The sequence below is a fragment of the Drosophila miranda genome (assembly GCF_003369915.1).
Source record: "Drosophila miranda strain MSH22 chromosome Y unlocalized genomic scaffold, D.miranda_PacBio2.1 Contig_Y2_pilon, whole genome shotgun sequence".
In the NCBI taxonomy this organism is placed as follows: Eukaryota; Metazoa; Arthropoda; class Insecta; order Diptera; family Drosophilidae; genus Drosophila; species Drosophila miranda.
The window spans coordinates 8062588-8081595 of NW_022881614.1; the positions used below are offsets into that span (position 1 = coordinate 8062588).

The 19008-nt window shown below is 52.8% G+C and overlaps 4 protein-coding genes and 1 pseudogene across 4 annotated transcripts; 2 read left to right on the forward strand and 3 right to left on the reverse strand.

The window, feature by feature from the left end:
- Window positions 1–562: 562 nt before the first annotated feature.
- On the forward strand, window positions 563–12479 carry LOC117192768 (mismatch repair endonuclease PMS2-like). Its single transcript, XM_033397515.1, has 7 exons — window positions 563–720; window positions 776–935; window positions 980–1123; window positions 1184–1734; window positions 1805–2114; window positions 9971–10273; window positions 10325–12479. Exons 2-7 carry the CDS (start codon window positions 857–859, stop codon window positions 10870–10872), a joined length of 1935 nt encoding a protein of 644 aa, XP_033253406.1. The 5' UTR covers window positions 563–720; window positions 776–856; the 3' UTR covers window positions 10873–12479.
- Window positions 11167–11911, reverse strand: LOC117192783 (solute carrier family 2, facilitated glucose transporter member 1-like). The gene is made up of 2 exons (XM_033397537.1): window positions 11490–11911; window positions 11167–11433 (listed from the first exon to the last, which is right to left on the reverse strand). Exons 1-2 carry the CDS (start codon window positions 11619–11621, stop codon window positions 11185–11187), a joined length of 381 nt encoding a protein of 126 aa, XP_033253428.1. The 5' UTR covers window positions 11622–11911; the 3' UTR covers window positions 11167–11184.
- A 295-nt stretch (window positions 12480–12774) lies between the features above and the next one.
- Window positions 12775–14487, reverse strand: LOC117192769 (annotated as a pseudogene).
- Window positions 14488–15156: 669 nt separating this feature from the next.
- LOC117192784 lies at window positions 15157–15552 on the forward strand. Its single transcript, XM_033397538.1, has 2 exons — window positions 15157–15298; window positions 15363–15552. Exons 1-2 carry the CDS (start codon window positions 15237–15239, stop codon window positions 15457–15459), a joined length of 159 nt encoding a protein of 52 aa, XP_033253429.1. The 5' UTR covers window positions 15157–15236; the 3' UTR covers window positions 15460–15552.
- A 30-nt stretch (window positions 15553–15582) lies between these two features.
- On the reverse strand, window positions 15583–16616 carry LOC117192990 (mitochondrial intermediate peptidase-like). The gene is made up of 2 exons (XM_033397722.1): window positions 15819–16616; window positions 15583–15759 (listed from the first exon to the last, which is right to left on the reverse strand). Exons 1-2 carry the CDS (start codon window positions 16614–16616, stop codon window positions 15583–15585), a joined length of 975 nt encoding a protein of 324 aa, XP_033253613.1.
- Between the last annotated feature and the right edge of the window lie 2392 nt (window positions 16617–19008).

Genomic DNA, 19008 nt, shown 5'->3' on the forward strand with positions numbered 1-19008 from the left:
ATCCGCACTTCTGTTAGATCTCACTATAAAACGTATATCTCAGAATTTCGCCCCAACCCCTTCCGCCCGCACAAAGGACGAAAATCTGTTGCATCCACAATATTGCACATTCGAGAAAACTAAAAACGCAGAATCATAGATAACGACCATATCTATCAGATTGCTGAATCTGGACCAGATCAGATAATTTTTATAGCCAAAAGGAACAAATCAATTTGCACTGGCTACGCAGCGCCCGACGTCACGCTCAGACTGATTTTCTGTCTCTCTCGCACGCACTCTTTGTCGTGTCGTTTAATATTAGCAGCGTCTGCCGGAGGAGAGCCATACTGACTTAGTATTGGGTATAACTGTAGAGTTGCGGTGTCCGCAGCAACTCACAACGTTCCCCCTCGTTTAAATCTTAAATTCTCTACATTCTAATGGGAAGGATTGCACAATTGACATTATATCTACAGTGCACAGTGGTGCCACTATCAATCAGCTGTGTATTTTTCTGGAACTAATCGTATATAAAGATCATTTGGTCACACTAGCCAAAAAAACGCGACAGATTTTATAGGAAATTATATTTGTCTTTTCTATGAACTAAGTCGATAAAAGGGAATAAATGGCAGAGAAAGAAGAAGGTGTCGAGCTGCCAGCACCCATCACAGCTACATCCGGCCAGATTAAAGCCATTTCCAAGGATATACTGTGCATAAAATATGCTCTGGCCAGGTACATCTCTCGGATTGGTTTTGTTTGATTTATTGTTTGGTTTCCCCCTTATTAGGTGGTGCTCAGTCTGGCTGTGGCTGTCAAGGAGTTAGTGGAGAACTCCATCGATGCAGGGGCTACACTGGTGGAGATTAAGATGAAGGATCAGGGACTGCAAGGCGTCGAGGTCAGTGATAATGGCAGCGGCGTGGTGGAGGCCAATCTGGAGGCAATGAGTAAGTGGTAGCCTCGAGGCAAACCCTAAAGAACCCTCCAACAGCTGCAAAGTATCACACATCGAAAATAAGGGAATTCGTTGACCTGCTGGGAGTGGAAACGTTTGGATTTCGTGGGGAAGCACTCAGTTCCCTCTGCGCCCTGTCCGACATGGCCATTCAGACGCGCCACCAGTCCACCGATGTTGGTGAGTGTTCGTATCCTTAGCGGCACCAACTCTGGACGATTAATGTCATTGGGGAGACAGGTCTCAAAGTGGAGCTCGACCACGATGGCAAGATCAAGAAGCGCTCGCCTTGTGCCCGCGCTGTAGGCACCACCCTTACCAATCTGTTTAGTACCCTGCCCGTGCGTCGGCGCGACTTTACGCGCAACATCAAGAAGGAGTTCGCCAAGATGTGTCAGATCCTGCAGGCCTACTGCCTGGTGACCAAAGGCGTGCGCATCATCTGCAGCAAGGGCGCCAAGACGGTGGTTCTGCAAACACATGGCGCCCAGGATGTGCTGGCCAACATATCCGCGATATTTGGGGCACGCCAAGTGGCCGACATTGTGCCGCTAAAGTCCCCTTTCGAAAAGGGCCAACCGAGCGAGGTCGGACTATGGGCTGAGCTAGAGTCCTCCGCGGATGCAGATGACACGACTTGCACACAGTTCAGCGCCGAGGATGTGGAGCGGCTGAACCAGGCCGACTTCCGACTGGAGGGCTCTATATCCAGCTGTCGCCATGGGGCAGGCCGCTCCAGCAGAGATCGCCAGTTCTTCTTTGTCAACGCCAGACCCTGCGATCCCAAGAATGTGAGTTTATCATACAGGAAGGGAGTGTTCTCACACTCCGCTTATGCTCTGCTTTTCTCTGAATTTAAAGATAGCCAAAGTCATCAACGAGACCTACCATCGCTACAACGTCCAGCAGCAGCCTTTCATCTACCTCAACATTATCACGGCCCGCTCCGACGTGGACGTTAACCTAACCCCCGACAAGCGCCAACTGGTGCTCAACAACGAGAGGATTCTGCTGCTGGCCCTGAATAAGTCTCTGCTGAAGACCTTTGTGCAGACACCATCCACATTCCAAATGCAGAACACAACCATTGTGAGCATGCTGGAGCCAAGGCCGAAGCCCCAGCCCGAGGATGCTAGCAAGGCCAGCGAGGAGAAGGATGAAGAGGAAGACGTTCTGTGATGTACCTATTTCAGGCTGAGGTAAGCTCAGTCCCGTCCAGGGGTCAATCCACAAGAAATTTGTAGAAATGTGATGGAACCTTAAGGGCGGCGTCAGGGGCGGCCTGTCGTAGAGAGGCGGATCGGGGCTAGAATGGGCGTCGCTCGCCGTGTATACGAAACGACCGTGTGGACTCGGGGCGGGGCGACGTCGGTGCCTCGGCTAATTGGGGTGAACTTACGCAATCGGGTGTTCTTACTTGGATAATTTGACACTTTATTGTATTTCTTAACGGTTTAAATGAACTTATTTTTAATTGGGCGCCGATGTCTTCTGGTGAGTTCCGGGTACCGCGTCTGTACTCTGGGCCGGGTCTCTGCGTAAGTCTTGGAACCACGACCGTACTGTGATCTCTACGTAAGTTTTTGGTACCACGTCCGTGCTCTGAGACGGGTTTCTGCGTAAGTTCTGGTACCACGACCGTACTGTGAGCCGGGTCTCTGCGTAAGTTGTTCTTTGGTTCTCGTCGCCGTCTTTTTATTGGCCCGTATTGCTGGGTCGGCGGGTTTGACAAATGCACTTCCGCGTCGGGGCGCACTTTGCCGTTCTTGTTGATCGTTGCAGATTTTTTCGGCGCCGACTTTCCTCCGTCGATGAACCCGGAAAACCGCACTCGGCCGATGGCCTGGCTTGGAGTGGGGGAAAGCTCGTGTAACCTGATGTCTTTGGTCATCGTTCTAGAGTTGGCGCGTGTTGATCGTTGGTTGCTTGCGGAGGGGGCGCTGATTGTGGGGTGCGGTGCGATGCGCTCATTATAGGTCGGTGGACGGATTGTATCGAAACCTTTTAGGTTCGTTACACCCTCCCCTTTCTTCCCCGGCGAGGGTTACGAGGACTCGCGGGTCGGTCTCTTGTGGTTTCTTCTGTGGTCTGCGTTGGGGTTTCCGCGTTCTCTTCGCTTCGTCAGTGGGTTAGTGGGGCGCGCGGTCGTGAGCCTTACGTTATTTCTCTCGCTGGCGTCAGCGCTGTTCGATTAATTGGTGGTCGCGAGGTTCGTTGCGCTTACATTCTCCCGGGTTTTGCTGACTCAGCGGTGCCGTGGTTGGGGCGTCGGGTTGAGGTCTCGTTGCTTTCTTCGTCGATGTCAGCATTCTCGAGCAGGTCAGTGGGTTCTTCGGACTCGTGATCGCTGAACTCTCTCAGGTCGTTGATATTTGCGGTTTTGTGTTTCCGGCTTTCGCGGTGTTGTAATTTGGCGATGTTTGGTGATGGAAAACTCTTGACCCGGTAGGGGCCGTCGAACTTCGGGGCTAGCTTTGCCGCATAGCCCTCGGCGGCGTTTAAGAGGTGGTGTTGGCGTAGTAGTACCAACGATCCGACGGCGGGGCGCCATAGTCGCCAGCGGAGGTTGTAATGTCTCCCTTCTTCTTGACTGGCTCTCTGGATGTTGTTCCGGACGATGGCGAATACTTCTTTCAGCCTCGTCGCTTTGCTGGTGACCGTCCCTGCTTACGCAGCCCTGCACGTACCGTCGCACGTCTCGGTGTAGTCCTGGCCAGTAGTATCGTTGTGTTGCCCTCAGGATGGTTTTCCGGACGCAAAGGTGTCCTGCCGTTGGTTCGTCATGGCATTCGCGGAGTACTCTCGTCCGGCCGTTTTTGGGCACGCATAGTTTCCACGGTATGTGGTCGTCGTCGTCGGGTCCGTGTCCTAGGTAGCGGTATAGCTGCCCATTTTCGTGCGTGTAGTCCGGGTACTTCTGGGGTTCGTCTTGGACTTGTTGGATCCTTTGTTTAAGCCAGGTGCATGGTGTGTCGTCTTCCTCAATGCGGGAGAGGGTCCCCAGTGGTTGTCTTGACAGTGCGTCTGCGACTACGTTCCGGTTGCCGGCCCGATAGTGCACGTCGTATTGGTATTGCTGTAGTTCGAGCGCCCATCTTGCTACTCTCCCGTAAGGGCTCTCGAGGGTATTCAGCCACTTTAGTGCGAGATGATCGGTGATGACGTCGAATCGGTAGCCTTCGAGATAGCATCGCAGTTTTCGGATCGCCCAGATGACGGCGAGGCATTCCTTGTCGGTGGCCGAGTAGTTTTCTTCTGCCTTCGACTGACGTATGCGATGACCCGCTCTTTCCCTTCGATCTCTTGGGTGAGGACCGCGCCTACTCCAAGGTTGCTTGCGTCCGTCTGCAGGCAAAATTTGACGTTAAAGTCTGGGCAGGCGAGTACCGGTGCGGTGGTGAGCAGTGTTTTCAGCTCGTCGAAGGCGTCTTCCCTTTCTTCAGCAGCAGTGACATTGGTTGGACTACGGTGGCAAAGTTTGGGACAAATCTGCGGTACCACCCGGCCATGCCTACGCATTGTCGTAGCTCCTTCAGGTTGGTCGGCGGCCTCAGATCCTTTACGGCTGCGATTTTGTCGGGGTCCGTGTGGATACCTTCTTCGCTGATCATGTGGCCCAGGTATTTTATCCGGCGTTGGAAGAAGGCACACTTGTCCTTGTTGACCCGTAGGTTTGCCTTTCGCAGTCGTGCGAAAACTTCTTTCACGTTGTTCAGGTGTTCCTGGAAGCTTTTCCCGACGATGACGATGTCGTCGAGATATGCGAACGCGAATGGTTCCATGTCTGCGCCGATAACGGCGTCGAGGGTCCGTTGAAACGTGGCCACCGCGGAGTGTAAACCGAAAGGCATTACTTTCCATTGGTATAATTCTCGGCCGGGTATCGTGAATGCCGTGGCTTCCCGGCTGTCGCGGGCCATTGGTGTCTGCCAATACCCGTTTTTATACCCGATACTCAAAATGAGTATTGGGGTATATTAGATTTGTGGTAAAAGTGGATGTGTGTAACGTCCAGAAGGAATCGTTTCCGACCCCATAAAGTATATATATTCTTGATCAGCATCAATAGCCGAATAGTCCGTCCGTCCGTCTGTCCGTCCCCTTCAGCCTAGTGCTCAAAGACTATAAGAGATAGAGCAACGATGTTTTGGATCCAGACTTCTGTGATATGTCACTGCTACAAAAATATTTCAAAACTTCGCCCCGCCCACTTCCGCCCCCACAAAGGACAAAAATCTGTGGCATCCACATTTTTAAAGATACGATAAAACCAAAAACGCAGAATCGTAGAGGATGACTATAATGTCGATGTAAGATCTCAGCCAGATCGTATAATTATTATAGCCAGAATCAAGAAAATAATTTCATTCTTTCTCGCTCATTCTCTCTCTAACACACAGGTTTCATGGTCGGTTTTGCCAATTGCAAAATATGAGTTCAAGGATCTCAGAACCTATAAGAGCCAGAGCAACCAAATTTGGTATCCACACTCCTGTGATATCGGACCTTGACCGTTTCGTGTCCAAATTTCGCCACACCCCTTTCCGCCCCCGCAAAGGACGAAAATCTGGGGCATCCACAAATCTCAGAGACTATTAAGGCTAGAGTAACCAAATTTGGTATCCGCACTTCTGTTAGATCTCACTATAAAACGTATATCTCAGAATTTCGCACCACCCCCTTCCGCCCACACAAAGGACGAAAATCTGTTGCATCCACAATATTGCACATTCGAGAAAACTAAAAACGCAGAATCATAGATAACGACCATATCTATCAGATTGCTGAATCTGGACCAGATCAGATAATTTATATAGCCAAAAGGAACAAATCAATTTGCACTGGCTACGCAGCGCCCGACGTCACGCTCAGACTGATTTCCTGTCTCTCTCGCACGCACTCTTTGTCGTGTCGTTTAATATTAGCAGCGTCTGCCGGAGGAGAGCCATACTGACTTAGTATCGGGTATAACTGTAGAGTTGCGGTGTCCGCAGCAACTCACAACGTTCCCCTCGTTCAGGTCTAGGGTCGTGATGAAGTGGGCATTTCGGAGTCGCTCTAGTATGTAGTTGATCCTGGGTAGCGGGTACGCGTCCGGGATGGAACGCTCGTTTAGCTGCCGATAATCTACACACATGCGCCATCTCCCGTCCTTTTTGCGGACCAGGACGATTGGCGCGCTGTGGGGGCTCCGGGATGGTTCGATTAGGTCCTCAGCTATCAGTTGGTCGACCTGTTCATCGATGATCCGCCGCATGGCTGGATTTTTCGGGTAGTACCGTTGGGTACTTGGGGAGGCCATGGCCGTTCCGAATCGTCCTCGGGTGGGTCGTCGATTCCTCGGTCGCAAGTGTGGTCGGGGTTTTCAGGGAGGATTGTTGTGTCGAATGCGCTTGGTGGTTCGACTTCGCGAGTGTGTTCGCTTATGCTGGCGACGATGGCGGGTGCCTCGATCATGAGTAGGGGGCTCGTGTGTGTCCTGGGGGGTGCTTGCGCGACGTTGTACTCTGCGTGACGTACGAACGTGCGGGTCCCGATGGCGGTCGTAGCGTTTGACCGACGGCTAGTTTGGGCGGTGAGGTTCACCGACATGGCTCCAGGCTTGGTGCTGGGCCGCATGCCGGCGCCGTACGAGGTGTTGCCCGGGAGGCGTTCCATGATGGGTGCCTCGCGTGGCAGTGATCGCCTTTCCCGGCTCCTGCCTGAGAGGACGCGGGAGTAGCGGGTCGGTCGGTGTCGTTTTCGCGTCGAGGGCGGCGTCGACGCCTTCGTGGGCCAGGGTGGCGGTCGGAGGTGGTACCTCGAGCGCCTGGCTGCTGCGTGGCGGCTGCCGTTGCTGGGCCGGGTTGTCTTCCGGAGGGGCGTCCTGGGTTCTTTTCCCTTCGTTGGTGGAACCGCGTCGGTGCCCTCGGGAGACCGGCTCGCTTTCTTCGTGGCTTTGCTTAGTTTTGGTTTTCTCGGAATGGGCCTGGGGCTAGTTTGCTTCGTCGTGGCCGTGGGTTCTGTGTTCCTTGTTCCTTGTGCTCTTGTCTCGTGTCGTGGCGGGGAATTCATTGGCGGCGGGGGTCTCGAGTTCGTGGGTCCGGGGGCGTGTACTTGGCTGGCGGTGATAATCGGCGCGTTTGGGATGGGGCGTTGGGAGCCTTGGAGCTGGAGGCGTGTGGCGCCACATTGTATTGTGGTTTCAATGGCGCACAGGAAATCCATCCCTATGATGGCTTGCTCTACCATATTGGGTAGTACCAAGAGTGGCATCTGTATCTCTTGTTCGTCTAGTTTGACGCGCGCTAGCAAGATCTGAGTTATCTCGCGAGCCGAGCCGTCTGCTAGGCGTATCGGGACGCATGCGGCTCGCAGGTCGTTGTCGCGGCCGAGTTTGCGGGCGAGGTCGGCGTTGATGAAGCTTCGGGACGCCCCGGTGTCGACCGTGGCTTCCGCGCGCCGTCCTCCGATGGTCCCTCTCGCCATTATCCGGCCGTCGTGTACTTGTAGCGGGTTTCTTAGTTGGTTGTCTGAGAAAGCGTCGTGCCCGGCTGTTCCCGTGTCAGCTGGGGACGCGAGTCGTTTCCCGACGGGTCCCGGCGGCAACAGCCCACGGTACGCGTTCCGCGCCTGCCACATTCCCAACAGAAGAGGGTCAATGGGTTGATGCAGTCGCGAGAAACATGTCCAGCTTCTCCGCAGCGTCGACAGGCTGCGTGTGGGTTGGCGATGGGGGTGGTGATCATTCTATGTGCCGTTTCCTGTGCTGGAGCGCCGGCCTGGTGCGGCTTCCTTGCGGGTTTTGAAGTGTTCCAGTGAGGTTTTCGGAATTGGGCCCGATTCGTCCCGCTTTCGTTTTGTTGTGCCGTTGGCCGCGTGTACCTGGATGGTTGTCGAGGGGGGATGAGGGTCGCCGGTACGTTTCGTTCCTGGATACTCTCGAACTCTGTGGCCAACATTGTTAATTGCGTCAGACTTCTCAGTTCGTGCCTTCGCACGTACAGATGGTACGCCGGGAGGGTGTTGTCATAGATCCGGCTAAGTTCCTTGGCTTCGTCGTACCCGGCGTGGTGCATGAGCAACCGGAGCTCGATGACGAAGTCCTTGAACGGTTCGCCACCGCTTGTTTGCGGTCCCTGATCTGGTCTTCCAATTGCTCGAAGTACCGGGGAGGCAGGAAAAAGGCTAGGAATTCCTGGCGGAAATCAGCCCAAGAGGCGCTCTGGAGTCGGCTGGTGCGGAACCAACGGTTGGCTCGGTCGGTGAGGAGCTCTGCCATGGCTCGCGGCACGTAGTTCATGTCTACCCCGTACGAGAGGGCACGCTCTTCCAGTAGTTCGACGAACGACAGTGGGTCGTCCTGCCCGTCGAACTGGATTCCCCACTTTCGGATCCGTTCCGCCATCTGTGCGGCCATCTGTAGTAATGACCGTCTGTGGGGCCATTTCCTCCCGCTGTCGGCAAGATCCTTCTCATGGGCGAAGGCCTTGACTCCGGGGGCGGGGGCTTCGGTAGATCTTCGACGGTTATCGATGTCGGTGAGGTGCTGGCTTTGCCCTCCATGACTCCTGGAACTTGTAGGCTGAGTTTGGGGTCCGTCTTTCGCTTCTCTGTTAGTGCTGAGATGTCGGGCTGGGGCGATCTGGCTCGCCCTGGCGATCTGGCGTACTGTCGCTCGAGCTCTGCCAACCTGACCCAGGCATCGTGTTGGGGGGGCCCGGCGACTAGTTCGGCGAAATTTCTCCGCAAATCTTCCACGTTACCCTCGCGGCTGAATCCGAATTCCTCCGCGAAGGACTCCAGCTCCTCTCGGCGGCGTTTGTGTATCCTGCCGGTACTCACCCCTGGGTTGGCGACGAATTCTCCAGGGTAATACCCACTGGGCTGTTCCTCTGCATGGGATTCCATCGCTTCGATTGTTACTCGAGTTGGCTGTTTCGCTGGGCTTGCGCTTTTCCTTCACTAGGGCACTGTGTAGAGCTTCGCGGCTGACGCTTCGAATTTCTTCTCGGGGTGACGGCACTGTTCCCGTTTCTCTGTCGCTGTGTCGCGCTTTCGTCTGCTCGTTGCGCAACTCTTGCCGTTGGTATTGTGCGAGGTCGGGGTTTTCTTCGGGTCGTTTTCTTGTGTTCTTGCTCTAGTGGCCGTGGGGTTTTATTCCTCGCTGACGTTCCTTTGGGTCCCTGCTCGGGCGCCACTTGTGATGTACCTATTTCAGGCTGAGGTAAGCTCAGTCCCGTCCAGGGGTCAATCCACAAGAAATTTGTAGAAATGTGATGGAACCTTAAGGGCGGCGTCAGGGGGCGGCCTGTCGTAGAGAGACGGATCGGGGCTAGAATGGGCGTCGCTCGCCGTGTATACGAAACGACCGTGTGGACTCGGGGCGGGGCGACGTCGGTGCCTCGGCTAATTGGGGTGAACTTACGCAATCGGGTGTTCTTACTTGGATAATTTGACACTTTATTGTATTTCTTAGCGGTTTAAATGAACTTATTTTTAAGCCGATGTCTTCTGGTGAGTTCCGGGTACCGCGTCTGTACTCTGGGCCGGGTCTCTGCGTAAGTCTTGGTACCACGACCGTACTGTGAGCCGGATCTCTGCGTAAGTTTTTGGTACCACGTCCGTGCTCTGAGACGGGTTTCTGCGTAAGTTCTGGTACCACGACCGTACTGTGAGCCGGGTCTCTGCGTAAGTTGTTCTTTGGTTCTCGTCGCCGTCTTTTTATAGGCCCGTATTGCTGGGTCGGCGGGTTTGACAAATGCACTTCCGCGTCGGGGCGCACTTTGCCGTTCTTGTTGATCGTTGCAGATTTTTTCGGCGCCGACTTTCCTCCGTCGATGAACCCGGAAAACCGCACTCGGCCGATGGCCTGGCTTGGAGTGGGGGAAAGCTCGTGTAACCTGATGTCTTTGCTCATCGTTCTAGAGTTGGCGCGTGTTGATCGTTGGTTGCTTGCGGAGGGGGCGCTGATTGTGGGGTGCGGTGCGATGCGCTCATTATAGGTCGGTGGACGGATTGTATCGAAACCTTTTAGGTTCGTTACAGTTCCCATCAGCTCCTCTCAGCGTTTCATGGATGTGCTCACCCAGTGGCGCCGCACTCAGGGCACTGCTCCGTCCGCTCCGATCAAGCGGCGGTGTGCCGAAAGCGAGGAGTTGGCCACCCGCTCCATGAAAATGCAAAAGATCCAGGATTTCCTCAGCCAAGATTCGCCCAAACACCAGAGTTCAAAAGGCGATTCAGTATCGGAGGAGGATGTTGTCGATCAGCCGCCAAAGCCGACCAAAGAGCAGGCCAATCTGGATGAGAGTTTCTTGAACCTCAAGGAGCTGGAGACGGAGTCAAAGGGTGCGCATTCTAGAGAGTCTCCCCATTTTACTCACCTTGATTCTCTTACAGCCTACGACCTGTTGACGCAGCCAGCCAAGGCAGCCCGCATTGACTGCAAGGTCTTGACACCAATAAAAAGTCGCCTAAGTATTGCAGAGCCCAAGCCAGAACCCGCCGGTAGCTCCCAGGGCTCCCAGGAAACTGTCAGCACCATGGATCAGAGCGATGATGACGATCACATCGAGCTGCCCACGCGCATTGAGTTCGATGGCGGCGACGACGGTGGCGAGGGCAAGCCGCCAGCTAACTACAAAAGCGGCGAGCTGCGGACCACAATCGAGGAGATTGCAGACAGCCTAAGGAAAGAAGAGCAGCAGCAGAAGGAGCGCAGAACGAGGGCTAAGCTGCAGCGCCTGCGCTTCAAAGGCGAAATCAACCCAAGTCAGAACAACAAGGCGGAAGACGAACTGCAGAGGGAGATCGCCAAGGATGACTTTGCCCGCATGGACATTATTGGGCAGTTCAACCTGGGCTTCATCATTGTCAAGCTGCAGGACGATCTATTCATTGTTGACCAGCACGCCTCGGATGAGAAGTACAACTTCGAGACACTTTAACGAAGCACCCAGTTCGAGTATCAGCGTCTGACTGAGTCCTTGGAGCTGACGGCGGTCAACGAGATATTGCTCATCGACCATCTGCCAGTGTTCGAGAAGAATAGCTTTAAATTTGAGATCAATCATGAGGGTGAGTGGCCATCGGCCATATGTATGCGGATAAAATGATAAATGTAGCCCCCCAATCTCACCGGCTCCTATGAAGAACGGCATGGGCCCGACACCGAACTGATAGAAGAATATGTACAGGAAGATGCAGCAAATGCAGCCCATGGCAAACCAGCTAAAGCTCTCCTGAAAGAACCGCACACATTAGTTCCGAGACTCGGGGATTCGAAGGCCACTCACAATGAAGTAGAGCATCATGGCGAAGAGAAATAGGCATACGGCGCAGAAGAAGGTGGAGAAGAGCATCAGCGGGCGACGATTCACGCGCTTCAACAGGACCGGACCCACCATCGATGTGGCCAGATTGAGGGATCCAGCACCCAGATTGGCCCACTCCGCCGCCTGCGTAGACAGCCCTGCCTTACGGAATACGGAGACAGAATAGAAGAATATCTGCAAGGCAAGAGAACATTAATGATGCGCGAAAGATGCTGCAGGATAGCACCCACCGCATTGATACCCGACAGCTGCTGGCCACCAAGAAACGCGCAAACAATGATGAGTGGAAGGCGCAGACGGGGATTGCGCAGCACTTCCATGAATCCACTAGCCTCCACCTTGGCCGATGCCTCCAGCTCCATTTCGTTTAGCTCCGCCTGCAGAGCCGCGCTGTCCGAGGAATAGCCCCGCAACTGCTGGAGCTGTTGTCTGGCCTCCTCCTTGCGGACCTTGACTATGTAAAGCCACTTGGGGCTCTCGGGATAACACCGGAATTGGGCATAGCAGAGCAGTACCAGCAGCGCAAAAAAGGACCGCAAAAAAGGATGTGCCACCGATCTGCCCCCCCGAAAAGCGACTGTAGGCTGCAGATCTGGGCTACCACCACGCCTGCGGTCAGGCCCATTGCGCAACACGGAGACAGAGTACTTCTCTGGGAGAGGGCGGCCAGTTCGCTGTGGTACATGGGCATGAAGGCGGTGACGAGCCCCCCCGCCAGCCCCACGAGCAATCGGCCCAGGAGCAGCAGCTCCACGGAAACCAACAAGCGGCATACAGCGAAGCAGACGGCACCAAGGGCGAGTAGCATACCGCATATGTAGAAGCACCCGCGGCGTCCAAAGCGGTTGGCGGTGGATGCGCCCGTCATAGAACCGATGGCTCCACCCACCAGAAAGATGGAAACGACGGCCGACCAGAGCCACTCCAGGCCCGAGGCTCCCAGGTGAAGATCATATCGCGCAATCAGAGTTTCGTTGCACCAGGAGCGCATGTGCTCGGAAGGATAACGGTTTAGGATTATGGAACCTCCAAGTAGAGAGCTCCTCTTACCACGGCGGGGCTGTTCATGACCCCAGTGCAGTAGCCCACGGGCAAGGCTGCTCCAATCGAGGATCCAACGCAAGCCAAATTGAGGGAAAAGCTCCATTTGGGCTGATCCTGCTGGAAGGATTCGCCGGCCTAGTGAATAAAGCTATTCATCCAAGAATTTGCTCATCTCACCGGGTCTGTTTCTTTTCGTGCCATTAGCGGTGCCTCTGCCTGACTTAATGATTGTCCCTCCACGGGTTCGCTGGCTTTTGCCTTTTCCATTGCGTTGATGATTTGCGGAACTGGGGGTTTCTGTGGAGAAGAATCACGCTGGTCAAGAGCTCCATTCGGAATGCTGCGATCATATTTCATTTTCAAGCACCAGAGCCCCATAGCCCCAGAGCCCCAGGGCCAGGGAGATTAAGGCACGTTGATGCGGCGCTGAGAGATAACCGCTGCCAAAGTTATCCAAACATCAAAAGGGAATACAGGGGCGGACTGCATCGCGGGGGTTGTAATAATCTGGGTTGTTCATGTTATCAGGTGATAATACTTTAAGCGCCTCAGCGGGTGCACTATCCATCGATCCATCCATCACCATTGCACTCTACAAAGATATTACGGAAGATATTAAAGCCGCTGTGGGCAGTGGAGAGCAGGACGCCCGGCAGCTGCGCATGCCAGTGCAGCTCCTTGATCTCCTTCTGGCCCTGGTGGATGAAGAGCAGCTGCGGCGGCAGCTTGTTTACCTCCTCCTCGTTCTGGGCCTGGGCCTGCACCTGATCCGCATCCTTCTCGACAGCCAGGTCCCAAAGACCGATTTGATCGTCGTTACCGCCCGAGGCCAGGACTGTGGCTTCGCTGGGGTTCCACTCCACAGTGGTAATGTGATCCGTATGATGCTTGAAGGTGGCGATGGGCTTCTGGCTCTGGAACTGGCGCAAGTCCCAGATGTGCAGCAAGCCATCGTCGCCGCCGCTGGCGATAAAGGGCTCTGTGTGATTCCACGAGATCACGTTAATGTCGCTCTCGTGGGCATCCTGGCAGGTCAGCATGCAGGCCTTCTGTGGCGCCGCCCAGATGCGAATGGTCTTGTCCACCGAGCAGGATGCGACGCTGCGCTCATTGGGGCTCCATTTCAAGTCCTCGACAGATTGTGTGTGCCCCGCCAGCGGACGTTGGTCTACCTTCCAGGTGCCGGACTCCAGATGTGAATATCGCGACGACAGTCGCCCGTGGCCAGCACACCCTCGGCACTGGGACTCCAGTCCACCGCAAAGCCCTCCTGCTGGTGGCCACTAAAAGTGAACACCGGACGGGTCTCGTTCTGTTCGTATTGCTTGAGGAGCTGCGCATCCTCGACAGCTGCTGTGTCAGATTCCAGATGTTCACACGGCCGAGCTCGCTCCACGAGGCGGCGTACACTGTGTTGCCCAGACGGCGGGCACGGACACGGTTAACGCATCCCTGATGCTTAATCAGGGCGCAGGTCATCTGTGGCTTCTTCAGCTCCTCCTTGTCGGGCACATCGTCCTGGTCGTCTTCCAGTTCCTCATCATCGTCCTCTGCCTCATCGTACTGGGTCCTGTGCAGGTTGCTCATCTTCATCACAATCAGATTGTTGACATGGATGCGAGCCGCTTGTGTGCCCGCCACAATGTAGGCGGTCATAGGGAATGCCTCGCGGCTCTTGCCCAGCTCATCCGGAACGACATCAAAGCTCAGACAGGGCGCCCCAGTGGAGGCCTGGTGCAGCATCACATAGGCACTCTCGTCGCACACCAGCTCCTCATCCTCGCCCAGTGTTTTGCCCGGCAGATAGACTTCTTTGGGCTGTTTCGGTGCGGAGCCGTCTTCCGACCAACTGTCGCTGTCCGGCTCTATGTCGCTCTCGGCATCTTCCGGCTCCACCACCTCCATGCTCAACTCTTTGTTTTCGGACTCCATGGTTTGTTTATCTTCGTTTTTTGTGTTCAGCTTCTTGTTTTCTTGATCTGCACGTGGTGCATTGGTAAACTCGCAGAAGCGCCCCCCAGCGGTGAGAAACAAAAACAAAACGAGTGGGAAAACTCACTCAATTCAACAGCTTCGACAGCGATGACAGCAGCACTGCCGAAGATCCCAATTTTAAACTATATTGAGTTATTTTTAGTGTGAATATGAGTTTTTATCCCATAAAAAAGCTCATACCAATCGCAATCACACTCAAGAGCGACAGAGCTCATTTTCGCGTAGTAAATATACAGTGTGACCGCATTCATTTTTTAACTCGTAGAAATATAGAACTTTTTTTAAACACACAGGGTGACCATTTGCAGTATATTATATATTTTATATATTTAGAAACATCCATACGCAGATTTTCGGAATTTTTTCTCTCTCCCATTGAGATTCCGCAGTATATACTGTATGGTTAGTGGGCTTGGGCTTGGGCGCGCAGTTCTAATATCAAGTCGATAGTATCGACAGCTGGATATACCCTTTTCTGGGATTTGCGTACTTTCTCTCTTATTTCACACATAAATCATATAAAATGGAGTACTTAAGATTAGCCAGTACCTTGTACAAAACTTATTCATCAACCGGATCCAACTATGGAATCAGGGAATATGATTTCCGTTCATGGACAGCGTACTATTAACCCATTGTAGACCAGGGGGTATTTAAATGCACTCTTCGAATATTATGCAATTTCTTCAATTTTAGGGCAGTTCAGGTGAAAGAAATTGTGTATATTTTTGATTGAGAAAGTTTTGTGGGGAGAGAGGAAGGATGGATTTACGAGAAGAACCTACAAACAGTATTGTTTTCCGCCGTTTAACTGAAGTTGTTCACCTGTTTAAAAAGAGGGGGCTTAAGTGGGCTAAGTTCCACTACCAAATTTTTCTTTTAAACATTCCTCGTGCAAAATTATTTTAGAATCAGCGAGAACTTTACATTTTATTAAAATGGTGAAGTCTGTTAATCCCCTGAGTTTTGTGCGCGGCATTTACAACAACGAGTTCCAATGGTGAGTGCCCAGAGACACAGTGCCCGGTCGGAAGGCTTTACATAATCTGAATCTTATTTGGCAGGATGCTGGTCAAGAGCTACGCCCTCTTCTTTTTGGGTGTCCGTGTGGCCAAGGAGTTGGCGGGCCTGGAACTGATGCCCGCCGTGGGACCAGCGTAGATACTGACATGAAAACAAAACTGTATGCGCCGTGTACAAATAAGGCAGTTAAAGTTAACTAGTTTAATAAAAACAGGGGAGAACGACTATGTATTTACACGTGTGTCGAGCTGAGTGATTAGATTAACTTCTGCTCACTATCAGTTCCTTGATCTTGGTCTCGTCCGTGTCGATCTCGTGTATCAGACTATTGGCCAGCACGCTGGGAGTCATCTCGCGCTGCAGGAAGTTGGCCACCAGCTGCCTGCTGGGCACGGCGCCTCCATGGGCTAGAATCTCCGCTCGGTACCTCTCTCCAGACTGTCTGTTGAAGGGATTACTCTCGAAGTATGGGGCAGACCGTAGTAGCGGTTCTGCACAGCCTTAAGAGTCTCCGTGGTATTGCCGCCCTTTTGGGCCATGTCTCCGTGATACTCCTGATCCAGGGCCGAGTAGAAGACCTGGAGCTGTGTCTCGCTGGCAGCAAATAGATGCTTTGAGGCGCACAGCCGTTGCACCATGTCCTCGGAGATGGGTTTGTGCGTCTGGAAGTGGCGGGCGAATGTGCGCAGCACGCGAGGGTCGCTGGCGAAGTACTCCATGAGAACACTCGGCACATCCGCAAAGTCCGTGGCGCATCGAGTGCCCGTCACGTGCTGGTACTCGGTCCGCGCCAGCATAGAGTGCATGGCATGGCCCATTTCCTGGAAAAGATTATCCACCCGTGACGGCGACAGCAGAGTCGGTGCAGCCCATCGGGGCTGGGCCAGTCCCAGCATAACCACAACGATGGGCAGCTGATAGGTTCCATCGGGCAGCCGCTTTCCTCCTTGGATTGTGAAATGGCAGTCCTGGTTGGGCTTGCCGCTCCGCTCGAAGAAGTCGCAGTATATGTAGCCAAGCAGACCCTCGCTCTCATGCACAACGGCCAGCTTGTAGATGTCGCTGTGCCAGGACACGCCCGGCTCCATTTCGCTGTTCTCCAGTCGGACACCGTACAGCTCTTGGAGCAGATTGTCCAGACCCTCCATACAGCCGCCGAGTGAGAAGTATGGGAGGAACTCATTGGCCTGCTCCTCAAGCGACTGTCGCTTCAATTGTGTGGTAAAGTACGGCGTGTCCCAGATCTCGGCCAGAACATTGTGCTGACCGCTCTCCTTGCGGTTCATCTGCGTCATGACTGCAAAGTCCGCTTCGGCGCGTGGATGCAGTTGATCAGACAGGTTGTCAATAAATTCACGGACAAGTTCTGGCCGTTCCATAGTACTGGCATTGAGAGCACGATGAGCGTATGTCTCGAAGCCACAGCTCTTGGCTAGTTCATGTCGACACAGCAGCTGTTGCGTGACCTTCCATCCATGGCCACAATTATAAGTTATTGATCTGAATTATGAAGTCTAGTGTAAGTTAGGCTAGGGCAAAGCGGGAGCGCAATAAAAGCTCGCTCTCTCGCTCTTGGCGAATTCGTAGGTTTGCCACCGTAGGTTAGCTAGAGTAAGAGATTTGAATTGTGAAGAAAATATAGTTGTTCGCCAACCTTGAATTAGATCGAGCGTATCAAGTTTTTCGCCCCGCCAAATAAATAATTTAAATTACAGCCACCCAAAGTTTTCGGTAATTGATTAGAAAAACTCTTCTAATTTTTCATGGCGCCCCCGGGTGGACTGTAAAGTGAATTATAGCAAAGACTATACAATACCAAGATGTCGCATGAGGAACAAATGCTTTTTCAATTTTCGTTTGACGCTTCATGGTACGGGCGCGGGGCTAGTACTTCAATTCTCTTTTACGCTACCTTCGCCTCCGAAGTGCTACTCGGCTTCGTCAATGCCTCGGTCAGCACGAGCTCGAGCCAACCCAGAAATATGCTTGTAGTTGTGTATATGTGTGTATGTCCTAGGTCGGCACGGCCATAAACCGGTTTCGCCCGCAGCATATACGGCTTTTAGCTTCACACACAAGCGCACTGAAAGCATGTCAGTGCCTGCGTGCCGAAACCGTAGGGCAGCGTGGTCGCTGATGTCTTTGGCGCGGCACAGTGGGGACTCAGCCGAAATAGTCAAAAAATTGTATGAGTGCTTTAGATAAATTTAATGTACGCATCTAATAGAGAATTTTCCAATCGAATTTTCAAGATAGTTTTAGTTTAGGAGATATAAGCACTCAAAGTTTAACATTTTTTCAGTGTGCAAATATTTATTGACTAACTAACTAATTTAGCAAGCTGAGACGGCCAAAGGTCCCACCGCTTCGACGGTGAAGGCATTGCCGAACAGACGAAACCGATGGGCAGCGGGGTCGCGATAGAGACGAAGTACAGGCGAAAAGGGAATTGAAACCCCGCGCGCTCCCTCGTGCCTTTTGTGTCCTAATGTTAGGACCCGCCCTAGAACAGCTTTTTGGTCGCTCATGCGACATCTTGGTATTGTATAGTCTTTGATTATAGGCAACAACAATAAGTGACAGTGACACAAGAAATTGCAGTATATACATACATATATGCAAATATATTCGTTGCCCGCGTCGTGTGTGTGTGCAATCGGCAATCAATTTGTAAAATATCATCGCGTCGGTCGCGACAACAATAATTTTTTTGCAAATTCTGCTACCGCCGAGGGATGCTGTACGAGCTAAGTCCCTCCAACAGTTTTCCAGTGGAATCCGTCTACACAATTAAGACCTTCCTTAATCCGCTCGATGTAGTTCCTTGCTCGTTCGTTTTATTCCGCTTGTCTCTTAAATCTAGTGATCATAATTCAGATCGTTTTGGCTCGATACTATTGATACTATCGATTGCGCTTCTTTATATGTAAATAATGTAACGCGCCAACTTCAAATTAATTCACAATTTTAGTAATATTTACATATTAATTCAAATATTCAAATTGTTAACCTTTATAAAGTAATTTAATCCTATATTCTATTAAGGGGCGTCAACATTCTCCCCCCCTTGGAAGCTCCTTCCAACATTAAGTTCATCGGCATCTGTAGGCAGCGGGCAGAGCTTATGTACGTTGCGCTTAAATAATCCAGTCTTGGTCCTGAGTGTTACAACCCGAACTGCACCATCAGCTCCTGGGTGCACCTCTGCAACTCTTCCCAGCCGCCATTGTCCGGGCGGAGCGTTGTCTTCCGCAATAAGGACCAGTGTACCAAGTTGAATGTTGTTGGCTACAGTGCTCCACTTTGTCCGCTTCTGCAGCAACTTCAAATATTCCGACGACCAGCGGTGCCAGAACATGTGGTGTACCATTAGAATGCGTTTCCAATGGTTGCTCATGGACCGTTTCAACAGTGCGTCGGCTACTGGTTCTACTAACGCGTTCAGGGGTCGGCCAACCAAGAAATGACCGGGAGTTAGCGCCTCGAAGTCATTCGGGTCCGATGACAAGGGATGCAGAGGTCTAGAATTCATCACCGCTTCTACTTTTATGATGACAATCGAAAGATCTTCGTAGTTAAGTGCTGTGCTGTTGGTGCATTTCACGAGCAGCTGTTTGGCCACCTTCACGGCGCTCTCCCATAATCCTCCAAAGTGAGGGGAGCGTGGGGGGATGAAGTGAAACCTGA